Source organism: Hemicordylus capensis, chromosome 5, assembly GCF_027244095.1.
Source record: "Hemicordylus capensis ecotype Gifberg chromosome 5, rHemCap1.1.pri, whole genome shotgun sequence".
In the NCBI taxonomy this organism is placed as follows: Eukaryota; Metazoa; Chordata; class Lepidosauria; order Squamata; family Cordylidae; genus Hemicordylus; species Hemicordylus capensis.
Window position 1 is genome coordinate 230,970,968 of NC_069661.1, and position 20,606 is coordinate 230,991,573.

General features: G+C 44.5%; 1 protein-coding gene across 17 annotated transcripts in view; it reads left to right on the forward strand.

Annotated features, from left to right (window-relative positions):
- Window positions 1-20,606, forward strand: part of DGKI (diacylglycerol kinase iota) — a 427,669-nt gene that overhangs the window by 181,278 nt on the left and 225,785 nt on the right. For 14 of the 17 annotated variants that reach the window (XR_008307859.1, XR_008307858.1, XM_053252318.1 and 11 more), the window contains 3 exons: window positions 8,256-8,364; window positions 14,536-14,631; window positions 17,039-17,113. Coding sequence is in view for 15 of the 17 variants with exons in the window: in XM_053252318.1 (XP_053108293.1) it covers window positions 8,256-8,364; window positions 14,536-14,631; window positions 17,039-17,113 (280 nt within the window). In the remaining 2 variants the exon portion in view is untranslated. Of the gene's footprint in view, window positions 1-8,255; window positions 8,365-12,012; window positions 12,032-14,535; window positions 14,632-17,038; window positions 17,114-20,606 lie in introns of those variants that run through there. The other 3 variants (XM_053252319.1, XM_053252328.1, XM_053252330.1) reach the window with 2 other exon arrangements.

Consider the following 20,606-nt stretch of genomic DNA (forward strand, 5'->3'; position numbering starts at 1 on the left):
GCCATCGAGTTGGTGTTGACTCTTGGCGACCACAGAGCCCCGTGGTTGCCTTTGGTAGAATACATAAGGGGTTTACCATTGCCATTTCCCGTGCAGAGGACCTGTGATTTAAATTGATTTCTAATAAGTACTCACAGTACTCAAGCATGTTTATTTCCCGGTTCTAGGATCAAGGGAAGGGTTTTTTGTTTTTGTTTTTTGGACAAGCCTAGCCAAACATTTCCTCAGAAAGCTCCCTGTCACTGGATCACCTTTCAAGGGGTCTGGACCAAGTTTGAGGTTTTGTTACAGGAGGTTTACCCAGTTCTAATCCTGACCCGAAATTGTATCTGAGGTCTGACGCTGGACCATCTGTAGCCATTCATCAGACATGTTTACCTTATAAACTGGAGACGGTTCATTGATAGATTATTGTTGGAGGCTGGCTGGCTGGCTTGATGCCAGCAACATTCATTCCGGGATTTCATTTTGAGTGAGGCTGTGGCAAATTATGCACAGTTCAGTACTTCATTTAACAATGATTCTGTGGATGATATCCGTTGCAACATTTACTGTGTTCCTACGTGTTAATTATTCAGTATTTTCCTCTTGTTATTCAATCCCTCGTGCCTGCTGTCAAAATTCCAGATTTTTGAAGAGGAATGAATGTCATTAGCTTTAGAAATGTTGAAAGGCAAATCTGAGTAATGAATTTTCCTGAACACTTACCCCAATTAATATATAGGCTCTGCCAGCTGTGTGCGGAGTACCATATAGAACATACCAGCGGCCGCTCTAGAATAACTAGTTTGGGGGAGTGAAGGGGTGGCAAAGAATGTTATCAGGGGAGCGAGGAGTTTGCTGGTGAGGTAATTAATGTTAGTTCATTTACCTTATTAATGATGCTTGCTTGGTATTTTCATATTTATTCAGAAAATTGACCAGATTCCTCTTCGAAAATACAGTCTTTTTGGATTACGTACTTAACATATTCCCACCCCACATTTTTCATTCCCCATGCCACGCTCTGTCTCTAAAGCACCCAGCACAGGCCATATTCACACTTGGCTGTCCTGTGCAATGCAGGCCATCAGCGACCACACCACCTGGGACAGTCTAAAGAGGATTTGGGGGCCCCCTGGGGGTGTCGAGGCCTTGTACTTCAGCCACAATATTCAGTGATATGAGCGCCACTGGGTAGAAGAGTGAGTGAACGAGGCTTCTTTAAATGACAGAGGCCTTTTACAGTAATTAATACAAACTATAGGACCATAATATACAATGTATCGTATCGCATCGTATTGTCTTAACACTTTGTTGTAACACTTTCTCCAGTGGACAGGGGAGAGGACGGGGGAGTAGAAAATATTGGGTGGGGATGGGGCACTCTCTACCCCTTGCGACCCCTTGGAGTCATCCCTGAAACACACAGAAGCGGAACTTGCCTTGTCTGAAAATTGTAGGCTAAAATAAGATCCATACATGCTCCAGAAACATTGAAGGACAGAATCAAATGTTGGGGCAATTGGATCATGGGAGCACTACCCATGCTCGTGTTTCCCTCTTGTTTGGGCTGCTGATGCTTGCATGGATGGTAGCCACATAATCCTGGCAACTCCTTGCAGTTCTGACCTTCAAACATTATGAATCGAATGTGATACCACCGTGACATATCACCATGTGCAAAACCTGAGGCAGAGACATTAGGTCATATGCTGGCCATATGATAGTGCGGCATATGTTGTCCACAAATTCATCACTGGGTATCTTATTGCTTGATGAGTGTCAGCTGCATGTGTGAACTGCCTCACTTGAAATGTGTTGTGTTTGAGGTAAAGGAATGTTGTGCCGTTGAATCGGTGTTGACTCCTCGCAACCACAGAGCCATGTGGAGAATACAGGAGGGGTAATGCCTGGCCAAGGCAGGTAAGGTCAGGTGAGGCAGTGGTCTCAGACGGTGAGTGTGCCACAGGGTGGTGAATGTGGACCCTCTGTTACAGGCATCACCTTACCTGACTGCTGCATCTGGCTCAATCTCATCTGGGGCTGCTCCTTGCTTGCTCCACCTCTGACCTCATGGGCACAGGTGCCACCTTTCCTCCCCAGTGCTGGCCTCATCTCCTGGGATCTATCTGTTTTCCCAGCAGGGCTGGAACATAGGAAGCTGCCATACTGAGTCAGAGCACTGGTCCATCTAGTTCAGTATTGTCTGCACTGACTGGCAACGACTTCTCCAAGCTTGCAGGCAGGAGTCTCTCTCAGCTCTATCTTGGAGATGCCAGGGAGAGAACTTGGAACCTTCTGCACGCAAGCATGCAGGTGCTCTTCCCAGAGCAGCCCCATCCCCTAAAGGGAATAGCTTACGGTGTCTCCCATTCAAATGCAAACCATGGCATACCCTTTTAGTAAAGGGGACAATTAATCCTTGCTTACCACAAGACCAGCTCTCCTCCTTCTGCTGGTAGCAGATTCTGCTAGCTGCTGATATTTTAAAAGTGAACCTAGATACAGGCTCTTCCTCAGAAGGGAAGTTTAGTACTGTATGTGTGTTGAACCTAATGTGTGAATAGGGCTTGTGTGTGATTTCAGTCAGGAAAACAGCATGTGAGGAGAGGGTTACCACCTGTGTCTCACAGCCTGATCCAATTCTTCCCTTGTTTTAAAACTTCCAGTGTGGTGTAGTGGCTAGAGTGCTGGACTAGGACCAGGGAGACCCGTGTTCAAATCCCCATTCAGCCGTGATAATAGCTGGGTGACTCTGGGCCAATTACTTCTCTCTCAGCCTAACCTACTTCACAGGGTTGTTGTGAGGAGAAACTTAAATATGTAGTACACCGCTCTGGGCTCCTTGGAGGACAAGCGGGATATAAAATGTAAAAATAAATAAAACAAACAAAATATAAAACTTTGAAAAAGATGTCGGGAAAATTGGGGTATCTTGCACTGCATGGAGTTTGATCCTGAGTCTACTTCAGCAACAGCTCACAAGCAGTTATGCCTTTCTCTCTGAAAACTCTGATTCTACTAGGAAGGAGATGCTTCTGTTCTTAGAGGGCATCTTTCTCCAAGGCCACCTCCATTTATTGAAAGAGCAACTCAGTCTGTTGATTAACTGTTCCTAGTAAACAGCAGGGGTTCCCAACCTTGGGTACACAGATGGTGATGGACTACAACTTCCATAATCCTCAGCCACAATGGTCTTGGCTGGGGATGATGGGAGTTATGGTCCAACAACATCTGGGGTCTCATGGCTGGGAACCCCAGATATACAGCCCCTCCCCGTCCCCATGCCTGCCACAACAGCCCCAGTTGCTGTTGCCACAACAGCCCCAGTTGCCTCAGCCTCCGCACTGCCATTTTTGGGAGTCCACCACCGCCGCCGCCTGCCCAGCCAGGCTCCTCTTGGCGGTGCGGCTCAGCCACCTGCTGCTTCTTCTCCTCTCACTGCCCCTCGCCAGCTGCCCCCAGCCGCCGGAGCGGCACCCTCTCAGCCTCCTCCTCCGGGCTCCTCCAACCCCCAACCGACGTTTCACTCAGTCCCGAACTCTCACAGTGTGTCGCGAGAGTTCCGCTGCCAAATCCTGGGCACGCATGGTCCCAGGAGAATTAAATTGATAGATTAATGACGTTTTTGTATAGAGAAAAGGGTGAAGTCTGTAATGCTCATTTTCTCCAGATCTGATTTTTTAGAGCATACCCTCAAAACCGAAGGAGGCGTCGTGGCCTCTCTCTAACAAATTGAACGTTCCTAACACGATGGCTTTGCTTAAAGGCTAAGATGTGGTTGTTATTAGCACATCTGCTGACCTTTGGTTTAGTCTGGCTTGATATATTAATGCAATCTGCAAATAGCTGCTGTATTATTGGAGTCTTGTTGCAAAAGGACACCCTGAAAACAGACTCGCTGTTCCATGTTTTGGGCTGCCGGTGGAATGTGTGGGTATAATGACTTGCAGTTGGAAAGGAGTTCCCCTTGTCACTCACACCTGCTGTGTTGGCTCTTGTTGCTGAAACAGAAGTCCTGCTTCTTTTAGCTGGTTGCTTGTAACAGTGGTGTCTTGTATTCTGAGCAATAGGGAGCCAGAGGGATACATATGGCCCCACAGGGAGAGATGCGTGGGCTCAGCTATGGATGTTCTAAACATTCATCTCCCTGCTTTGTTTATAATGGCCAAATGAACACATTGCAGATCAGTTCTGATGTGCAAAATAATTCTTCACACCATTGTTCACTGGTCTATTCACATGTATAGTGTTCCATGCATAAGTCACACTCACTGGATGTACAATGGCAGTTTCCCATAAACAGGATGTATGGGCAGCCAGTTCACACCATCATACATTGGTTAGGATGAGCATACTACCCAGTTATGGGATCTGTGTGCACTGCCAATTTTGGGCATGTGCTAGCAAAAACCTAGGTAGGAGGAAGGGAGAGTGATGGTCTGTGAAGGAGGTAGGTAGGACAGCTTTCTGTCCACCCTCGATAAAATGCTGGGCACGGTGCCATCCTACCCAGTTGATGATTGTGAGAACTGGCTGAGGGTCTCACTCACAGAAGCTGCTGTTGCCTCTCTGTAGACTGCTCCGTGTGGACAGTTACTGTATTTACCTGAATCCAAGACTAGGGTGTTGTTGTTGTTGAAGTTCTTTGATATTAGAAATTGGTGGGTCATCTTAAATTCAGAGTCCTCTTTCCTTTGAATAAATACAGGTTTCATTTGTATTTAACCTGTGTTTTTTGAGGGGTCATCTTAAATTCAGAATTGTCTTCTATTTGGGTAGGTCCAGGTATTTGCAAATAGCAGCGCTGATTCATAATGTGTTCCTTGGTTCTGACTGCCCTCTCTTGGTAAGTGCAATCTGAGAGGGATTGTTCTTTTTTTAAAGTATTGATTTCTAGTTACAACCAAAACGATTACTCAACGACATTCATTGTTACAGCAAGGCAATATTGCTACTAAACAGTAAATTACCTGTCTAATGTAATTAGACTTATGGAAATCTTTGAGGACATTTACATAGTGTAATTAAGTACAATGATTAATTCACTCTGCGTAACTGTTTACAAGCCCACCGACTGCATGTGGCAATACACAGACAGAGGAGAAGAAGCAAGCAAGGCAAACTGGCACCGACCCCCATGGATACCATAGCTAAATAGGACAGAACGGCGGGCCCTGGGCCTTGGGCAGCCTTGACATTCTGCTGGGAGCATGCTGCACTTCCACATGGGGGATTAGAAGAGGCTGCCCTGGGGATTCTTTGGCACACTCCTCTCTAGCTTGGTTAGGAGTGCCTTGGGGAGATGCTTTACCCAGAAGTATCTGTGGCATTTGCAGGAAGTCACATGTATGCCTCTTGAGCCAGAGTGTTAGTTCTGGCTGTTGTAATCGAGTCCATCCACCTTGCTGCTGGTTGTCCTCTTCTCTTTCCTTCAACTTTCCCCAGCATTATGGATATATATATATATATATATATATATATATATATATATATATCCTAAATATATATCCCAGATATTCCCCATATATATCCCCCCCCCCACACACACTCCCCATACAAATATGAATACAAATATTCTCATTTTTATGAATACAAATATCCCCCATACACATATATATCCTATATATTCCCCCACTATTAAGGGCAATAGCTGTTACAGGAGAGGACTACTGAAGCGAAATAGTGGCAGCAGATACAGGATGGCCATTTCAGTGCAGTCCAAATTCAAGTCACCCTTCCAAGTTTATGATGACACTACCTTGGCTCTCCACATTGATTGGAAAGACGTTTGTCAACAAAGCTGCCAGAGAAACAGAGGTGCCAGTTACTCCCTGGCAACATCATTTGCAGCTGGGCCACTGTTTGACTCTCTACAATCCTTTGAGCCAACCATCTGTGGCTCCTGGGTTTTACCTCGCTAGGAGGCGTGCACATGCACACATGAGAGTTTGTGCTATTAACGGTTGCATAAGTCAGAAATCAATAGGTGACGCTTTCCTTTCATTGTACTGTATATTTTTCATTGCCTTCAGTCATAGTATATGTTTTTATCCCCAAATTGGATGTGATGTCTTTGATATGTGATGTCACTTTGTTGTTTTCTTCATTTTGCATGTGTCCTGTTCCAAAAGCAGTTAAAACAATACAAGAAATCAATAGATGAAGCTTTCTCCCATTTATTTATTTATATCTATGTAAACTGCTTTGGGTACTTTTTTTGAAAAGTGGTATATAAATACTCATTGTATTCGTTTTATTACATTTTTGTGATGAAATTTTTTTTTGCCTGCTATGCAGCAATTAGGATTGGCATCTTTTGAAAGATTGTCCATGCTTCTGTATCACTCTATTTTAAAAGTAGACTGAAACAAATATTTAGCAGTTAAGAACTTTACCTTCACTTATCTGCCTAATGAAAAGCTTCATCCTCTATAATAAAAGGCTAAGTGAGTGTCCGTGCCTTTCGAACGCTGGGGTCTGCGTCCGTGTGTCCCTGGGCTGTTCTGGGCATGCGCAAAGCGCATGCCCAGAACAGTCCGAGGGAGACACGACCGCCGACACCAGGCAGCCATGCTGGCCGGTTCTATTGCTGCCGGCCGGCACTCTGGGAGGCGGGAGGGAAGAGGACACCGGGGCTGGGCGGGCAGCAATCTGGCTGGCGGGGACGGCACTCTGGGCGGCACTCTGGGAGGTGGGAGGGAAGAGGACATCGGGGCCGGAGAAGTTGGATGCCGGGGCCGGTGAGGAGGACTCGGGCAGCTAGGAGGGTGGGCGGGCGGCAGCGGCGGCCGCCGTGGCGGCAATTGTTTGGGCCGATTTGGCCATTAATCATGTGGGGGGGGGGTCGGGAGAGGAGGACTCGGGCAGCTGGGAGGGCGGGTGGACGGACGGCGGCGGCAATTGTTTGTGCCGAATTGGCCCTTAATCAGGTGGGGGGGGGCGGAGGAAGAAGAAATAAAGGGGGGGAAACTAGCGCCCGTTATTATAACGGGCTGAAAAATACTAGTCTTATATATTTCTGGGACAAAGTCTGCAACTAAAGGCATAGGAGTGGGGCAAGTAACAACAACAACAACAAAAGTGGCAACTCAAGGCATAGAGCTAGTTTAGCGTACTGGATAAGAAAGACAAAATCAGACCCAGAAGTTCCCTGGTTTGAATCTTGTCTGTTATGAACTCACTAGGGGCTGGTTCACACGTAATGGTAAACCAGAGGTCCTCACACCTCTGTTTACCAAAGCTGAATGTCCAAACTGGGAATTGGAGTTACCAACAAGAAAAAAAATGGATTTGTGGTTTCCTTCCCCAAACCATGCTTTGTCACCTTCAGTACACTCTAGGATTCATCTGCTGGGGCTCTGGTTTGCCTGTGCGAGCGTTAAGAAACAATCTGATGTTTCTCCATCAGAGGGCCCAGAAGGCCTCCAGATGAGAGAGGCACACCCAGCCAGCTCCCGCACCCAGCCAGCTCCCCCACCTCTCTGCAATCTCATTGACTGCAGAGAGGCCTCTTTCCCAAATGTACGAACACATACGGGAGAGCAGGGGGAGGGAGGGCATGGAACCGTGCGTTCACTGGTCCCGCGGTTCTCTGCTATGTGTGAACCAACCCTAGGTGACTTTAGGAAAGCCTTTCCTTTCAATCTCAGTTTTCCAGCTGTAGTATGGGCATAATAATGTTTCCTTCGTTTACTGCCGTGGTTCTCAAACTTGGGTACCCAGATATTGTCTGACTACAACTCCCAGCATCCCCAGACACAATGGCCAACACCTGTAGATCCAAGGTTGGGAACTCCTGCCCTAGAATAACATGGAACTGAACTGTGAACTTTATCAGATAAAAGTCTGTAGGAGAAAGTGCAAAGGTAACAATAGTGCTTAGCCTAGAGCATCTTGCTTGCAGAATCACTTGAATAGCCTGTGCAGCCCATTGCTGTGTGAGTTTACTCAGAACTAAGCCCTACTAAGTACAATGGGGCTTACTCCCAATGTGTGTGCATAGGATCACAGTCACAATTAAGGATTTTGCAGATCCAAAGAACTCCATGGAAGAGTTATACTTCCTTGACTCAATGTGGCTCCTGCTTCTTTGAAATGATTATTAAACAATTGTGCATTGCCTTAATCTCTTTCTCTGTACAGATTACAGTGTGTGTGTGTGTGTGTGTGTGTGAGAGAGAGAGAGAGAGAGAGAGAGAGAGAGAGAGAGAGAGAATTTGAGATGGAAGATTCCATCATTTTAGATTCCTTCTCTTTTTCTTTTCTTGCAGGAAAGCAATCTCTAGGTCTGGCCTTCAACATTTGGCTCCCGTTCAAAACATCAACATTGCCATCTCAAATGGACCAGTAAAGGAGCCAAGAATGGCACTGGAATGGAGCGTAGGTGTATCTTTTTAATCCTGGATATTTTAGCAAGGTTATATATCCCTGATGGAAACAATGGTGTCATCGTTTTGTATGGTGGACTAAAGTCAAAGCACCATCGAGGATCGTGATGTGTGAATGACAGAAGATTCTTCACAACATTGAACAAGAATATAGGAAGCTGGCTTGTCTTGAATCAGACCACTGGTGTAGACAGTTATAGCTCAGAATTGTCCACATTGACTGGCAGCAACTTCTCAGATGTTGCAGACAGGAGTCTTGTCTAACCCTGCCTGGAAATGCCAGGGATTGAACCTGGCTCCTTCTGAATATAAAAAAATATGCTCTGCCACTGAGCTCTGCAAAGCTGTGGGGCCTAAACACTCTAGGTTTGCTTCTTTGTGTAGACAAGGCTCCTACAAAAGTCAGGAACTGCATGTTTCAGTTATGTGTAATTTGTTTGTTTTGCATGTTATAAAGTGTCTTTTTTCTGCAGCATTCTAATTCTGAAATTATTGTCATTCAGCTGTTCAAAACTACATATTAGTTGCCACCTCCTTTCTGATACTTCAGAATTCTTTATTATCACCGTCTCAGACTTACTTTTGGAACATTGAGGACTAGAGTCTGTAAATCTCACTGCCTAGAGATTTACATATCAGGCGTTATAAAAATATGATAGACAGATGGATCGATAGATTGATACTTAGTTGTTTAAAAAAAGGAATATTGGGAATATCAGGATTTCCCTCCCCTAAAGCCTATGAACTACATCTGGAGGAAGAGGGATCCAAAGGTTCCTCTCACTTAAACAAGAATCTCTTCTGCAAGAATATTAGGACTCAGTAGTGCAAGTCTCCAGTTTTTGCATATTAAACACAATCAAGTACTCTTGTGTGTTACCTGACAAGAGTTCTGGGGAACTCAAAAGCTTGCTTAGGTTTTTGTGTATTTTGGTTGGCCAATTCAATTCAAACTTTGTTTCAGACGTTGGCCAGCAAATTTTGGTTGGTCATCATAAATTTTTTACTAAAATTGTGGCTTTTGATTTTTTTCTCATGGACCAACAAAGCTGTCTACATTTTTAATCTATTTTGTAGGAGTGATTTATCAACATATACCAATTTACATGAGACATCAATTTAAGTTGTTGTGCTAACAGAGCCTGACACTGTTGATTGCAATTTGGGCATGTGTAGGGGAAAATAAACAGTTCCATGCTATGGAGCAGCCACCAAGAATGCATCTTTATGCTCTCTTGTCATTCAAACATTGTGCAAGGACAATATTGTTGAGAGAGCATGCTCAGTTGATCACAGAATTTATGACAGGACATATGTAAGGAAGCCTCTCCGGTACATGGGTTTTAAGACATTTGGAGCTTTGATGGCTAAAAATAGCACATCGAATTGAGTCTAAAGTGGCCTAGGAAGCAAGCTATAATGGACTCTGGAAGGCCAATGTGATGTGCTCCTGGCAACACACCCTTTTTAGTTTCTCCTCATGGGAATGGTGGTGTAATTTATAAGGGCAATTGAGAATCCAACTCCATCACCTTGTCAAGGACATAGGACAGAAGAGAAACTAGATGACTTCCCAGTTGGGTTGTAGAAATAGGCCATTTTATCTTTAGAAATCTAGTTTGGCAAGTGGTAAAGGACAATATGAACTGGAATTGGGGGAGGCAGGGGATGGAAATAGATGGGTGTTCTTTCTAACGTTCTTTTGAAATCCTGGCTTTGAAAAAAACATTTAAAATGATGGCCCAGATGCAACGGGCTATTTTGCCTGCCTCTTTCTTTAAATGGTTCCAGCTGGGTTTCTTAACAAGCACGGACGGCCATACCATGAAGAGGGGTGATGCAGGCTGCTTCAAGAGCAGACTGTGGGCCATTTCTTGGGGTGGCATGGCAGTCCATCAGGCACCGCCCCCTGCCACAATATTCTCAGTTTTTATACATTCTCCTCTTCTCTGATTCTCACCTCTCTGTTTCTCAAGTCCTTTGTCTCCATCTCCCTGCAGTGCACACCATCTCCTGTCCTCCTAAACCTTAAAGAAGCTTCTCCAGTATTGGTGATAGCTTGGTGTTGGTAGACCAGGGCTGCACAATGTCAACCCTCCAGGTGTTTCTGAACTACAACTCCCATCTACCCCAGCCACTGTGGCCAATAGTCAGGAATGATGGGAATTGTAGTCCAATATCTCAAAGAGTTGTGCAGTCCTGTGCTAGGTTATCCAGCAATTAGCAGCTCTCACTTTCTAGCTGCTAGAGTGCCATACAGCTCCTAATATAGTTCCCTATCCTCCTGTTTCTAGATCTTCCCTTGCTTACTTAGGGCAGGTATCTTATATCTATCTATCTATCTATCTATCTATCTATCTATCTATCTGCCTGCCTGCCTGCCTATCTATCTACTACCTGTTTTACTCTGTGAATTGTTTTTAATTGTTTTTATTCTGTGAAGATGTTTTAGCTAATTAATTAGTTTTTATATTGTAATTTGGATTATGTAACCCGCCTAGGTGTACATTATCAAACAATTTAAATAATTTCACAGAGTATTTATTTATTTATCATATTTTTATACCGCCTGATATATACATTGCTAGGCAGTGTGCACAATGCAAATTACAATATAAAAATAAAAATCCAAACAAAACTCCCTGTCAAACAAGAACTTCTCCATCTCTGATTGCTTTTAAAAAGACCGTTAAGACACTAATTAACTAATTTTAATTAACTAATTAACTAATTAACTAATTTTAACCTGTTTGATTGTTTTTATCCTGTGCAATTATTTTAATGGATTCACTTTGTGAATAGTTTTTTAAATAGTTTTTTAATTTAAAAAACTGGGAATCCCTGTTAGAGGGAACCCTGTCCCCAAGGTCAAAGAGCTGGTAGGTCAGCTGGAAGGGGAAACAGCGGTTAAGTTTCTGATTTCCCTTCATCTGTAATGGCCTGCTAACCAACCAACGCCATATCTTCATTGACTTGCCCAACATTGCTCTCTTTTATAAAGGTCAGAAGTTGTGGGGAAACCCACCGGGTGACTCTCACTCATCCTATGAGGCTGAGTTGGCCCAGGTGCTTGGTGTTAGAGCAATAGAAAGAGCAGAACAACAGATAAACAGCCAGGATGGAGGCTGAGAGAGACCACAGCCACAGCTCAGACGGCCCTCCCAGCCCAGAAAGGAGGAACGGAAGGGAAGCTAGATAGAATTAATTTGTACGTACCTCTCAGCATCTCCTTCAAGCTGCCTTCTATTTATATCTATTTCAAAAGGAGTTGGGAATGTTCTGATCCTTATGGATGCATAACTGGGGCACGTGCATGTGAGGGGGATGTACCGGTAGACCCAGGATAACCTGCAGGTACATTGGTTTCACAAAAATGTGAAGAAAAAAGCCCCAAGGGGGCAACCCTCCCCCCCCCCAAACTGCCCCAGTGTAACTCATAGAATGGAATGTTTGCAGACTCAGAGAGGGCAGTTAACAGATAACCAGGCGGGTGGAGCCGATGGAACTCAGTGGTGGGGAGAGGGGGAAAGATGGCTTGAACAAAAAACAGTGGGAGATTTCTCAGCTTGAAGAATGCTCCCTCAAGACAGTCACAACTCTTTCTGCTTCTTAGGTGGAAAGTTGCCTAAAACATTCACCATCCTCAGGCACAGGCTCAGGTAACACAAACACACCAGAGATATAGTGCAACTTTTTAAAATACTTGTTACATTCTATTAGGCAAAGGCGGGGGTAGTTTACTAATCCCTTCTTTTATGTTTTACAAAAATGAGGATGTGTTGGCCATGGTGTGGTCAGGTGTGTAAATGCCTTTTCAAAAAAGTGACGGAAATCATTCTTGTTATGGTAAACGTTGCTGTTCTTGGTGGCCTTAACTTTGTATTCTTTTGTCTGGGTTTGTCCTGTTTGTGCAACTTTCCAGACGGAAGGGAAAGCATTTCCTATTTCAGCACACTTAAACTGTCAGGGATATTGGAAATGATTTTTAAAATGTTAGCTGTGTAGGCAACCCATAAGCATTCTGCTGCCGGGCACCATCTGGCTGGAAAGCAGTGGTGTCATTTGTGAATTTTTCAGTGCAAGAGCCAAAATGTCAGACATGGTCAATGAATATTCCCTCATGCTGCAGTTCTGGATTCCTATTTGTTCCCTTTGTGAATGCAGTGTGTGTGTGTGTGTGTGTGTGTGTGTGTGTGTGTGTGATTTAAGTGTTTTGTAATTTAAGTCTTATGGTGGGATGAAGGTCAGAATTCTTTTGGAGCAGTGTTCTTTTGGACTGTAATTGTTTGTTAGATTTAGTAAATAAAGGTCTTAAGTCTTGAGATTCCAAGGAAAGCTCAGGTGCTCATGGAAGGGTCTTGGGGGATGCATTACTGGCACGCTGCATCTCTTTGAATGAGTAGATAACCCATCAGAGATGGATGTACACAAAAAACTGAAGGCACAGTTTTACTAGAGGTACCACCTGTCAGATGTGAAAATCAAAGCTGTAACTGCTTTTGACCATTCACAATTCCCATAGCACACCTCACAAGAGCACCATGTAATGCCCTTGGCAAATAATGTCTACCCATCAAATTTAACTCTGCTTTTGTTTTTTATTATGTGGTTAGGTTATTTTATGCTTTCTGATCTTCTTTTTGGATCTGCAAAGAGGGGGAAACTGGCATACAATTGCTCTTTCCTCCTAAATGTTATGCTAAATAGCATTGGTTAGACTTCACGTTCCTAAAAGTGAGCAACTGATTGTATCTAATACCTAGCACACCTTTTCACTCCTTGATTCCAATTACTCTATTGTGAATTATGGAATGTTGGAGATGGGGGCTGTAGCTCAGTGGCAAAGTGCTTTGCATGCAGAAGGTCCCAGGTTCAATTCTGAGTGTCTCCAGGTAGGGCTGGGAGAGACTCCATCCAGCGCAGCCAGTGCAGACAGTAGTGAGTTGGATGGACCAATGGCCTGACTTGGTATAAGGCAAGGCTTCCTATGTTCCTAATGTCATCAGGTAGTTTGAGCTTATCCAGGGGGAAAGTTATTTCAGGGCCAAACGATACGTTACATCAAGCAGGTCATTGGACTTGGTATGCTTGAGTTTCCCCCCTAAATACAAGCTGCAGGGGGGATCCCGATGGGGGTTACATGGAAGGCTGTCATGGCCCCTCAGTTGGGGGAAGACACAAGATACTAAGGGATGAGTTGGGACTGAGAAGCGCCTGCAGGAGGGAGTGGGGCTAAGGAGATCTACTGGAGAGCAGAGCTGTTTGAAGGCTCAGCTGGGACCAGACTTCTGCTGAAGCAACATCCCCTATCCCCGTATGGATGCCCTGCACACAACACATGGCATTCTCCAAGTCCAGATCCTGCCCTGGGTGCCAGACTTAATCCTGTTCCTTTGTTATTTGCCTGCCTAGATCCAGTCCCCATCCTCTGCAGCTCTCACAGTCGAAAAATTTAGACACCAGCAACAATCACTGGAGAGATGCTGTGCTGGGGCTGAATATGGCCAGTTACCAGAGAGAACCTAAGGCCTTCACTCAAAGCAGCTGAGCAGAAGTCCTGACAGAGGCTGAAATGATGAAGAAAAATAGTCTAATTGAAATTAGAAGGATGGGTTAGGCAATGGGACTACTTGGAGTAATCCTCCTCCTCACGTAGGCCAGAATCAATGGAATTACATGTGTTGCTTCCATAAAGAAGCACCTTTACATTTTCTTTCAGGTTGTCTTCTCTATAACCATACTCATTGTGGGCCTGTTTGGATGACTGAACTGGCCCCACCCACCAGGGTCATGGACAAGCATGTTCTGCCCTCCCTCCTGGTGTGCCTTCCCCTTCTCTTAATTTCTTGGGTAGGATTTGTCTGAACCACCCCTCATATGCCTTTAAATACTCTCTTGGATTGCATGTAGGGGGCAATTTGGATGAATCCTTTTCATGTGGGCAGGGTCGGCTCAGATTTAGCATCCAGTTCAATCCTGCCATACAGACCATGATAAGCCACTTTAAGGGGCTTATATTTAGGTTTTGGTTTGACTGGATTGTAAACCTCCCTGAGATTTTATATAGGGCAGTATATAAATGTGACAACTAACTAACTAATTAACTAACTAACTAAATAAATAACTAAATAACTAAAATAAATATATTTCTGTATTCTCTCAGGAAAATGCAGTGAATGGTGAGCATCTCTGGTTGGAGACCAATGTTTCCGGGGACTTGTGTTACTTGGGGGAAGAGAGCTGCCAAGTCAAGTTCTCAGTGAGTGTTACATTTTCATGGGGAAGCACACAAGCCAGTGGAACTGGATTCAGAAAAAGGGACAAAATCTACAAAGAATCCAATAATGTTCCCATAAAAATCCTATAATACACCTAAATTCACAATTATATATCATGGCACATCTATATATATATAATTCTCTAAAGTTTGCCTGTGGCTAATCCCATGTGTGGCTAAACCTATGTGAACTCTTACGAGAGTTCACGAGCAGAAGCACCGTGGTGATTGGGCAATGAAGATTCCATATGCAGATAGGGAGGAGGAGCCTATGATGCTTCAGGACAGTTGGAATGCAACTGTTACTGGTCGGAGATGGTCTTGATTGTAGAGGAGAGGAAGATAGATAGATAGATAGATAGATAGTGGGCAGGGGTCTTCAAAGAGAGAGGATGTGAGGGAGGAAAGAGCCCCTTCAGTAGAAGGAGGCTGCCATTGTATGGATTAGCTGAGGAAACAAGATGAACAAGATCTGTTAACTCAGGAATGGAAAGAGAGAGAGAGTAAAAAAGAAGGGAGGGAGAAAAGACAGAGGGGAAGAGCAAGTGGAGGAGAGAGAAAGAGAGAAAAAGAAGGGGGGAGAAGAGAGAAAGAAGGAAGGGTGAGGGATGGGCCTGAGCCTGCCAGCAGCCGTGAGGGCAATCAGTGGCCATGGTGGCGCCTATTGGCAGAATGGAAGGGCCCAGTCAACCACTGCTGCTGTTTGGGGCTACCGAGGCCATTGGTGGAGGGAGGGAGGCAGGCAGGCAGGCAGGCAGGCAAGGCACGGGCCCAGGCCTGTCAGCAGCCTGAGGAGAATGAGTGGCCATGGCGGTGGCGGCAGCAAGGAAGGGTCCGGTCAGCTGCTGCTGCTGCTCTCAGGTGGGGAGGACCAGGAGCGGGTCTCAGGTGGGGAGATCTCTGGGGATAGGGGGCTCCTTTAGACAAAATTGCAGACGGAAGACACCTTTGCGGTCACTTCCAGCCCTCTAGGAACTGTGGGGATGTGGATTTTAACCCTATCATATCCGTGGATACTGGAAATGAGTGTCTATTAGACACCCCACAGATATGCAGAACCTCAAATCGCGGTTCCGTGAATAACAAGGTTCTCCTGTACTAAAATTCCAAAAGGAAGTAGTTCATCAATGTAAGGAGGACAGTGGGTATCTACAATACAGTCCACAATATCCAAACAGGAATGAAGCTGTGGTTGATAATTTGCCAATCCAAAAAAGAGATTAAACCATGTAAACTTTCTTAATCTTCCTTTTGGGATTTTAGGATAGTTTTTTCATAGTAATGTTATTGGATTCTTTGTACATTTTCATAGGGCTCATATGTGGTGGGAAAGCATTGGGGGAGGTTCCATTCATCTTGGTACCTGTGCTTAGCTTTTCTTCCCTGCTTGGGCAGCTCCCTGTGATGACTGATTTCTTTGCCAGGGAAATGGAGAAAATTGGCCCCACTCCATACAAGCATCTGGGATATTTCATCTGGAATGCTGGACATTCTTTGTTAGATTGGATGTCAGCCAGGGTCTTTTCTACAGTGGCTCCCAAGCTCGTGTCTAGGTGTGACTCCCAGAATGCCCTTCTGTAGTGACTTCCAGAATAGCCTCCTTGGACAAATTTGTTAGATACCCATGCTGTTATTTTCAAAGTGCCAATTTTAGAATGTTTCTAATTACCCATGGGCATAGTCTCATTTAACTTAATCTAAGTTTATTTAGCCTCTAATAATTTGCTTCATTATGTATATGGTGCTGGACTGGCTATGGTGGTTACTTGTTTTTTGGCTGCATTTGTATTTTTGTTTTCATGATTTAATTCAGGAGTTCTCAAACTTGGGTCCCTAGATGTTTGTGGACTGCAATTCCCATAATCCCCAGGCATGATGGGTGCTGAAGTCCTACAACATCTAGGGACCCAAGTTTGAGAATCCCTGTTTTGTTTGGTGCAAGCCACCTCGGGGGCCTGTGTAGGTGGAAAGGAAGGATAAATGTCTTAAAAGAAGCAAACAAAGGTATGCTTCTTACGTTTATATCTTGCCTTTCTCTCCACATTTAACCCATGGTGGCGTTCATCAAGTTCCAGGTAGTCTCCCATCCAGACCAGACCAGACCTGGATTTGCTTTGATTCAGCAAATTGCAGTCTCACATGCCTTCAGTATGTGCCCTGGAATGTAGATTTCTGACATAAATGTATATTTATTTATTTTATCTATTAATGAAATAAAACGGTTCAGTTGCATTTGGTCAGTGAACTACACAAAATTGTTTATGTTGGAGAAGGGGAAAAACAAACAGAAGAGGTAACCCTTTGCATGAGAAAATACTGATGCCCTGAGAAATCTTCTTGCTTTGCACCGACCAGTATGGATGGTTTTCCTTTTTCTTCTTGGTTGCAGAAATCAGCTGTTCGAAGAAAATGTGCTGCCTGTAAGATCGTAGTCCACAATGCATGCATGGAGCAATTAGAAAAGGTGAGAGTTTGCCACCTGCTGGAAGATTGGTGGTAAACAATTCATTCAAGCAAAACCGTTCTGGTATTGGTTCATTTCGTTATTTATTTTGCTTCGGGCACAGTTGTTTGGGTTTGGACAACACAGGAGCTGCAGTTTAATACTAACCAGGATTATTTTATGCTAAAGAAGAGGGGTGCAGACAGGGAGGAGGAAGGGATGGGGAGGAGGGAGCATCCTGGCTAGGAACTCATTTCCACCATAATAATGATTCAAGAAACCATGGCTTATTGGATGATTTGACTAGGCCCAATATGCTTATTTCATAGGATAGCCACATGCAGCTATCTCATGAATGCAGGCTGATTGACAGTAGGGGGTTTCTGTGCTATGGAACAGCTCATGCAGCTAGGGAAGGGTAAAGATGCAGGAATAACTGGATTATCCCCTTAATCTTGGTTTCCCAGACATTGTTGGACTACAACTCCCATCACCCCCTTTGTCCATCATGGCTGGGGATGATGGGAGTTGCAGTTTAACAATATCTGGGTACCTAAGGTTGAGAACCCCTGCCTTAATCCTTCAGTCTATTAAAGTGCATGCATTTAATCAACCAAAGTTTATTTCATTGGGTTATAGCCAAATAATAGCAAAACCGTGACAGTTACCGGTATCCATATTTATTTATGCATTTTAAAACACAGTTCTCTATGGGAAGTGCACAAAGAATTTTATAATGAAACAAAGTCATAACAATCTAAAACTATGAAACAAACATATGAGTATCTCACACTTTGCACAGCATTCACACGACCATTCACACACTGGTTAGCCATCCCACGACCCTCAATAACAGGGTAGAAGGCAGTAACCCCCAGACACTGTATTTATGCTTGAATGAACTTGAAGGTGGTGCTGTGGTAGCAGCACTTGATGCTAGCTCTGCTCTTTTTAGATTTATCTATTTCCATCCCGGCCTGTTGATATTTGGGCTTCCAAGTTTTGCCCATTTCAGTTAGTTTTATTTTTATCTTAATGGCCTTTTAAAAGTCTGTTGGCTTTTACTTCGGTTGTTTTTGACGGATAAAGTGTGGAACAGTGGCAGAGGGTTTGAATCGGCCCCAAACAACTCCCGCTGTGGCTGAGAAAACTTTTGCATCAGAATGGGCAACAACAACAACAGCAAGTGACTGAGAAACAGCCAGGACAATCAACTCCTCCAAGTTAAACAGCCAAAGAACGAAGAATTTCTGACAACTAAAGACCACTTATCTAAAGCAATACTAACATTTAGAGGTGTGAAGCAGGGATGCATTATAGCCCTGCTTTTGTTCAATTTCTATATTAATTCCTTGGTGTCATCTCTGGATAATCTGGACCATCATTAAGTTAGCCTTTAGGGATTTCGCATCCATGTAAATCATCCTTTACGTGGATGATAGGGGTGTGCACAGAACTTGCTTTGCTAGTCCGGTTCAGTTTTGGGCCCAGTAGAACCAGAACCAGTTCGAGTTCGAAACAGCTCAGAACTCTACTGGTAAAGGGGAATCTGGTGCAGATTCTCCTTTACCAGTAAAGGGGCAGGGGGGCTTGTCTAAGGGTAGAACAAGAAGGAGGGGAGTAAGTATTTATTTACAAATGCCTGCGGTGGTGGCCATGGTGTGTGTGTGTGTGTGTGTGTGTGTGACGGGGGCAGGGGTGCTCTCCCACCCCACCAGCCTCAGAGTATGAAGGGCCAGCAGCTGCCCAATTTGGGCCTCTGCGCACATGTGGAGGCCATTTTATTGACCTCCATGCATGCACGGATAGTTACGCAAATGGCCTCTGTGCCTGTGCAGAGGTCACTAAAATGGCCTCCATGCATGCACAGAGGCCTGAACTGGGCCTACTCTGGGGGAGGCCGGCGGTGGTGGGGGGAGCCACTCCCGCCGCATCCCCACAGCTGCTGTCAGTGCCGGCACTTGTAAGTAGTTACTTACTCCCCTCTGGCCCGCTCGAACCTTATTATTTATTTATTTATTAAATTTGTATACCACCCACTGCCCAAATCTTTCAGCAGTTTACAGCACACAAAAACCCAAGAATGAAACAAACCAAGAATTTAACAGTTAAAACATAAAAATCTGATTTAAAATATCCATAAAAAACACCAACTAACTAAAAAGCTTGGCTGAAGAGATGTTAGTTGTTTCCTAAAAGCCAATCGGGATGGAGTAGCTCTAATCCCAGCAGGAGGTGCCTTCCACAGTCCTGGGGCAACAACAGAGAAGGCTCTCCTTTCAGTCACCACCAGATAAGCTGGTGGCACCCTCAGATGAACCTGAGGCAAGCTCCCCTGTCCCTTTACTGGTAAAGGGGAATCCTCACTGGATTCTTCTTGATCAGTAGAGCTCCGGGTCAGCTCAGTTTGCACCCAGATTGATTCGAACCCAGATTGGCCAAGGCTAGTCCGCTTTGATGTTTAGCCCGGCAACAGCCAAGCCAGCTCGCACACCCCTAGCGGATGATGCCATAATCCTTCCACAGTCTCCAGCTGGCTTAAGAAGGGCACTGAATTCTCTTGCTGCTGCCTATCGTAAAGAGCATGCCTTACAGATTAATTATTCAAAAAGAAAGATAATTATGTTCATGAAGACACCAAAGCTGTTGAGTTGGGCAATTGATGAATTCAATTTTGAATGTGAAGCGCTCCAAATATCTAGGCATACTTTTTCATATCTCTTGTAGGAAAAAGACTCATTTAGACTATGTGCTGCAAAATGCAGAGATGCCCTTTTCCCCACTCTAGGGGTACCTATTTTATCCCCGCAGCACTCAGGCTATATGAATCTAAAGCCCTGGCACAACTTATATGTGGTTCTTATTCTAACTTTGCATCGATAGAATACGTTCAAAATTTCTGAGGAAATTCTTTCAAGTGGCCCGATGTATATCCAATGCCGTTATCTGGTTGAAAGTAGGTGTGCCAAGGGTACAGTCCAGAATATGTCAGTAGTGCAGCGGGGAAGCAGCTTGCCTAGGGAGCTGGAGGCTGTTAGTTTGAATCCCTGCCAGGAGCTAGAGGAGACAATGGTAAACCACTCCTGTATTCTGCCAAGAAAACCACATGGCTCTGTGGTCTCCAGGAGTCAACACCAACTCGATGGCACAATCTATCTATCTATATTCAATTATTGGCTTAAGCTAAAAGTTTATTCTTTGGGGATTTGAGGACAAATTTCAATCAAGACGGAAACTTACCCTGGAGAAGTTGCACATTTATGAATTCTCTCCTCATACATTCATAGCGATGAGTTATGAACGTTGCAAACTTGCACGAGTCCTTGAAGTTGAGCAGCAAAATGATCAAAGTCTCATTCCTGATACTGGGTAATCAACCTTTGAGCAGCAAATCAGCCAGATATCTCAATACCATGGGACCTGTCCTATTCGTATACACTCACGATAGCGAAATATCTGTCATATTCATATACACTCACGATAGTGAAATATTGCAGTGCATTTTCACAGGCAC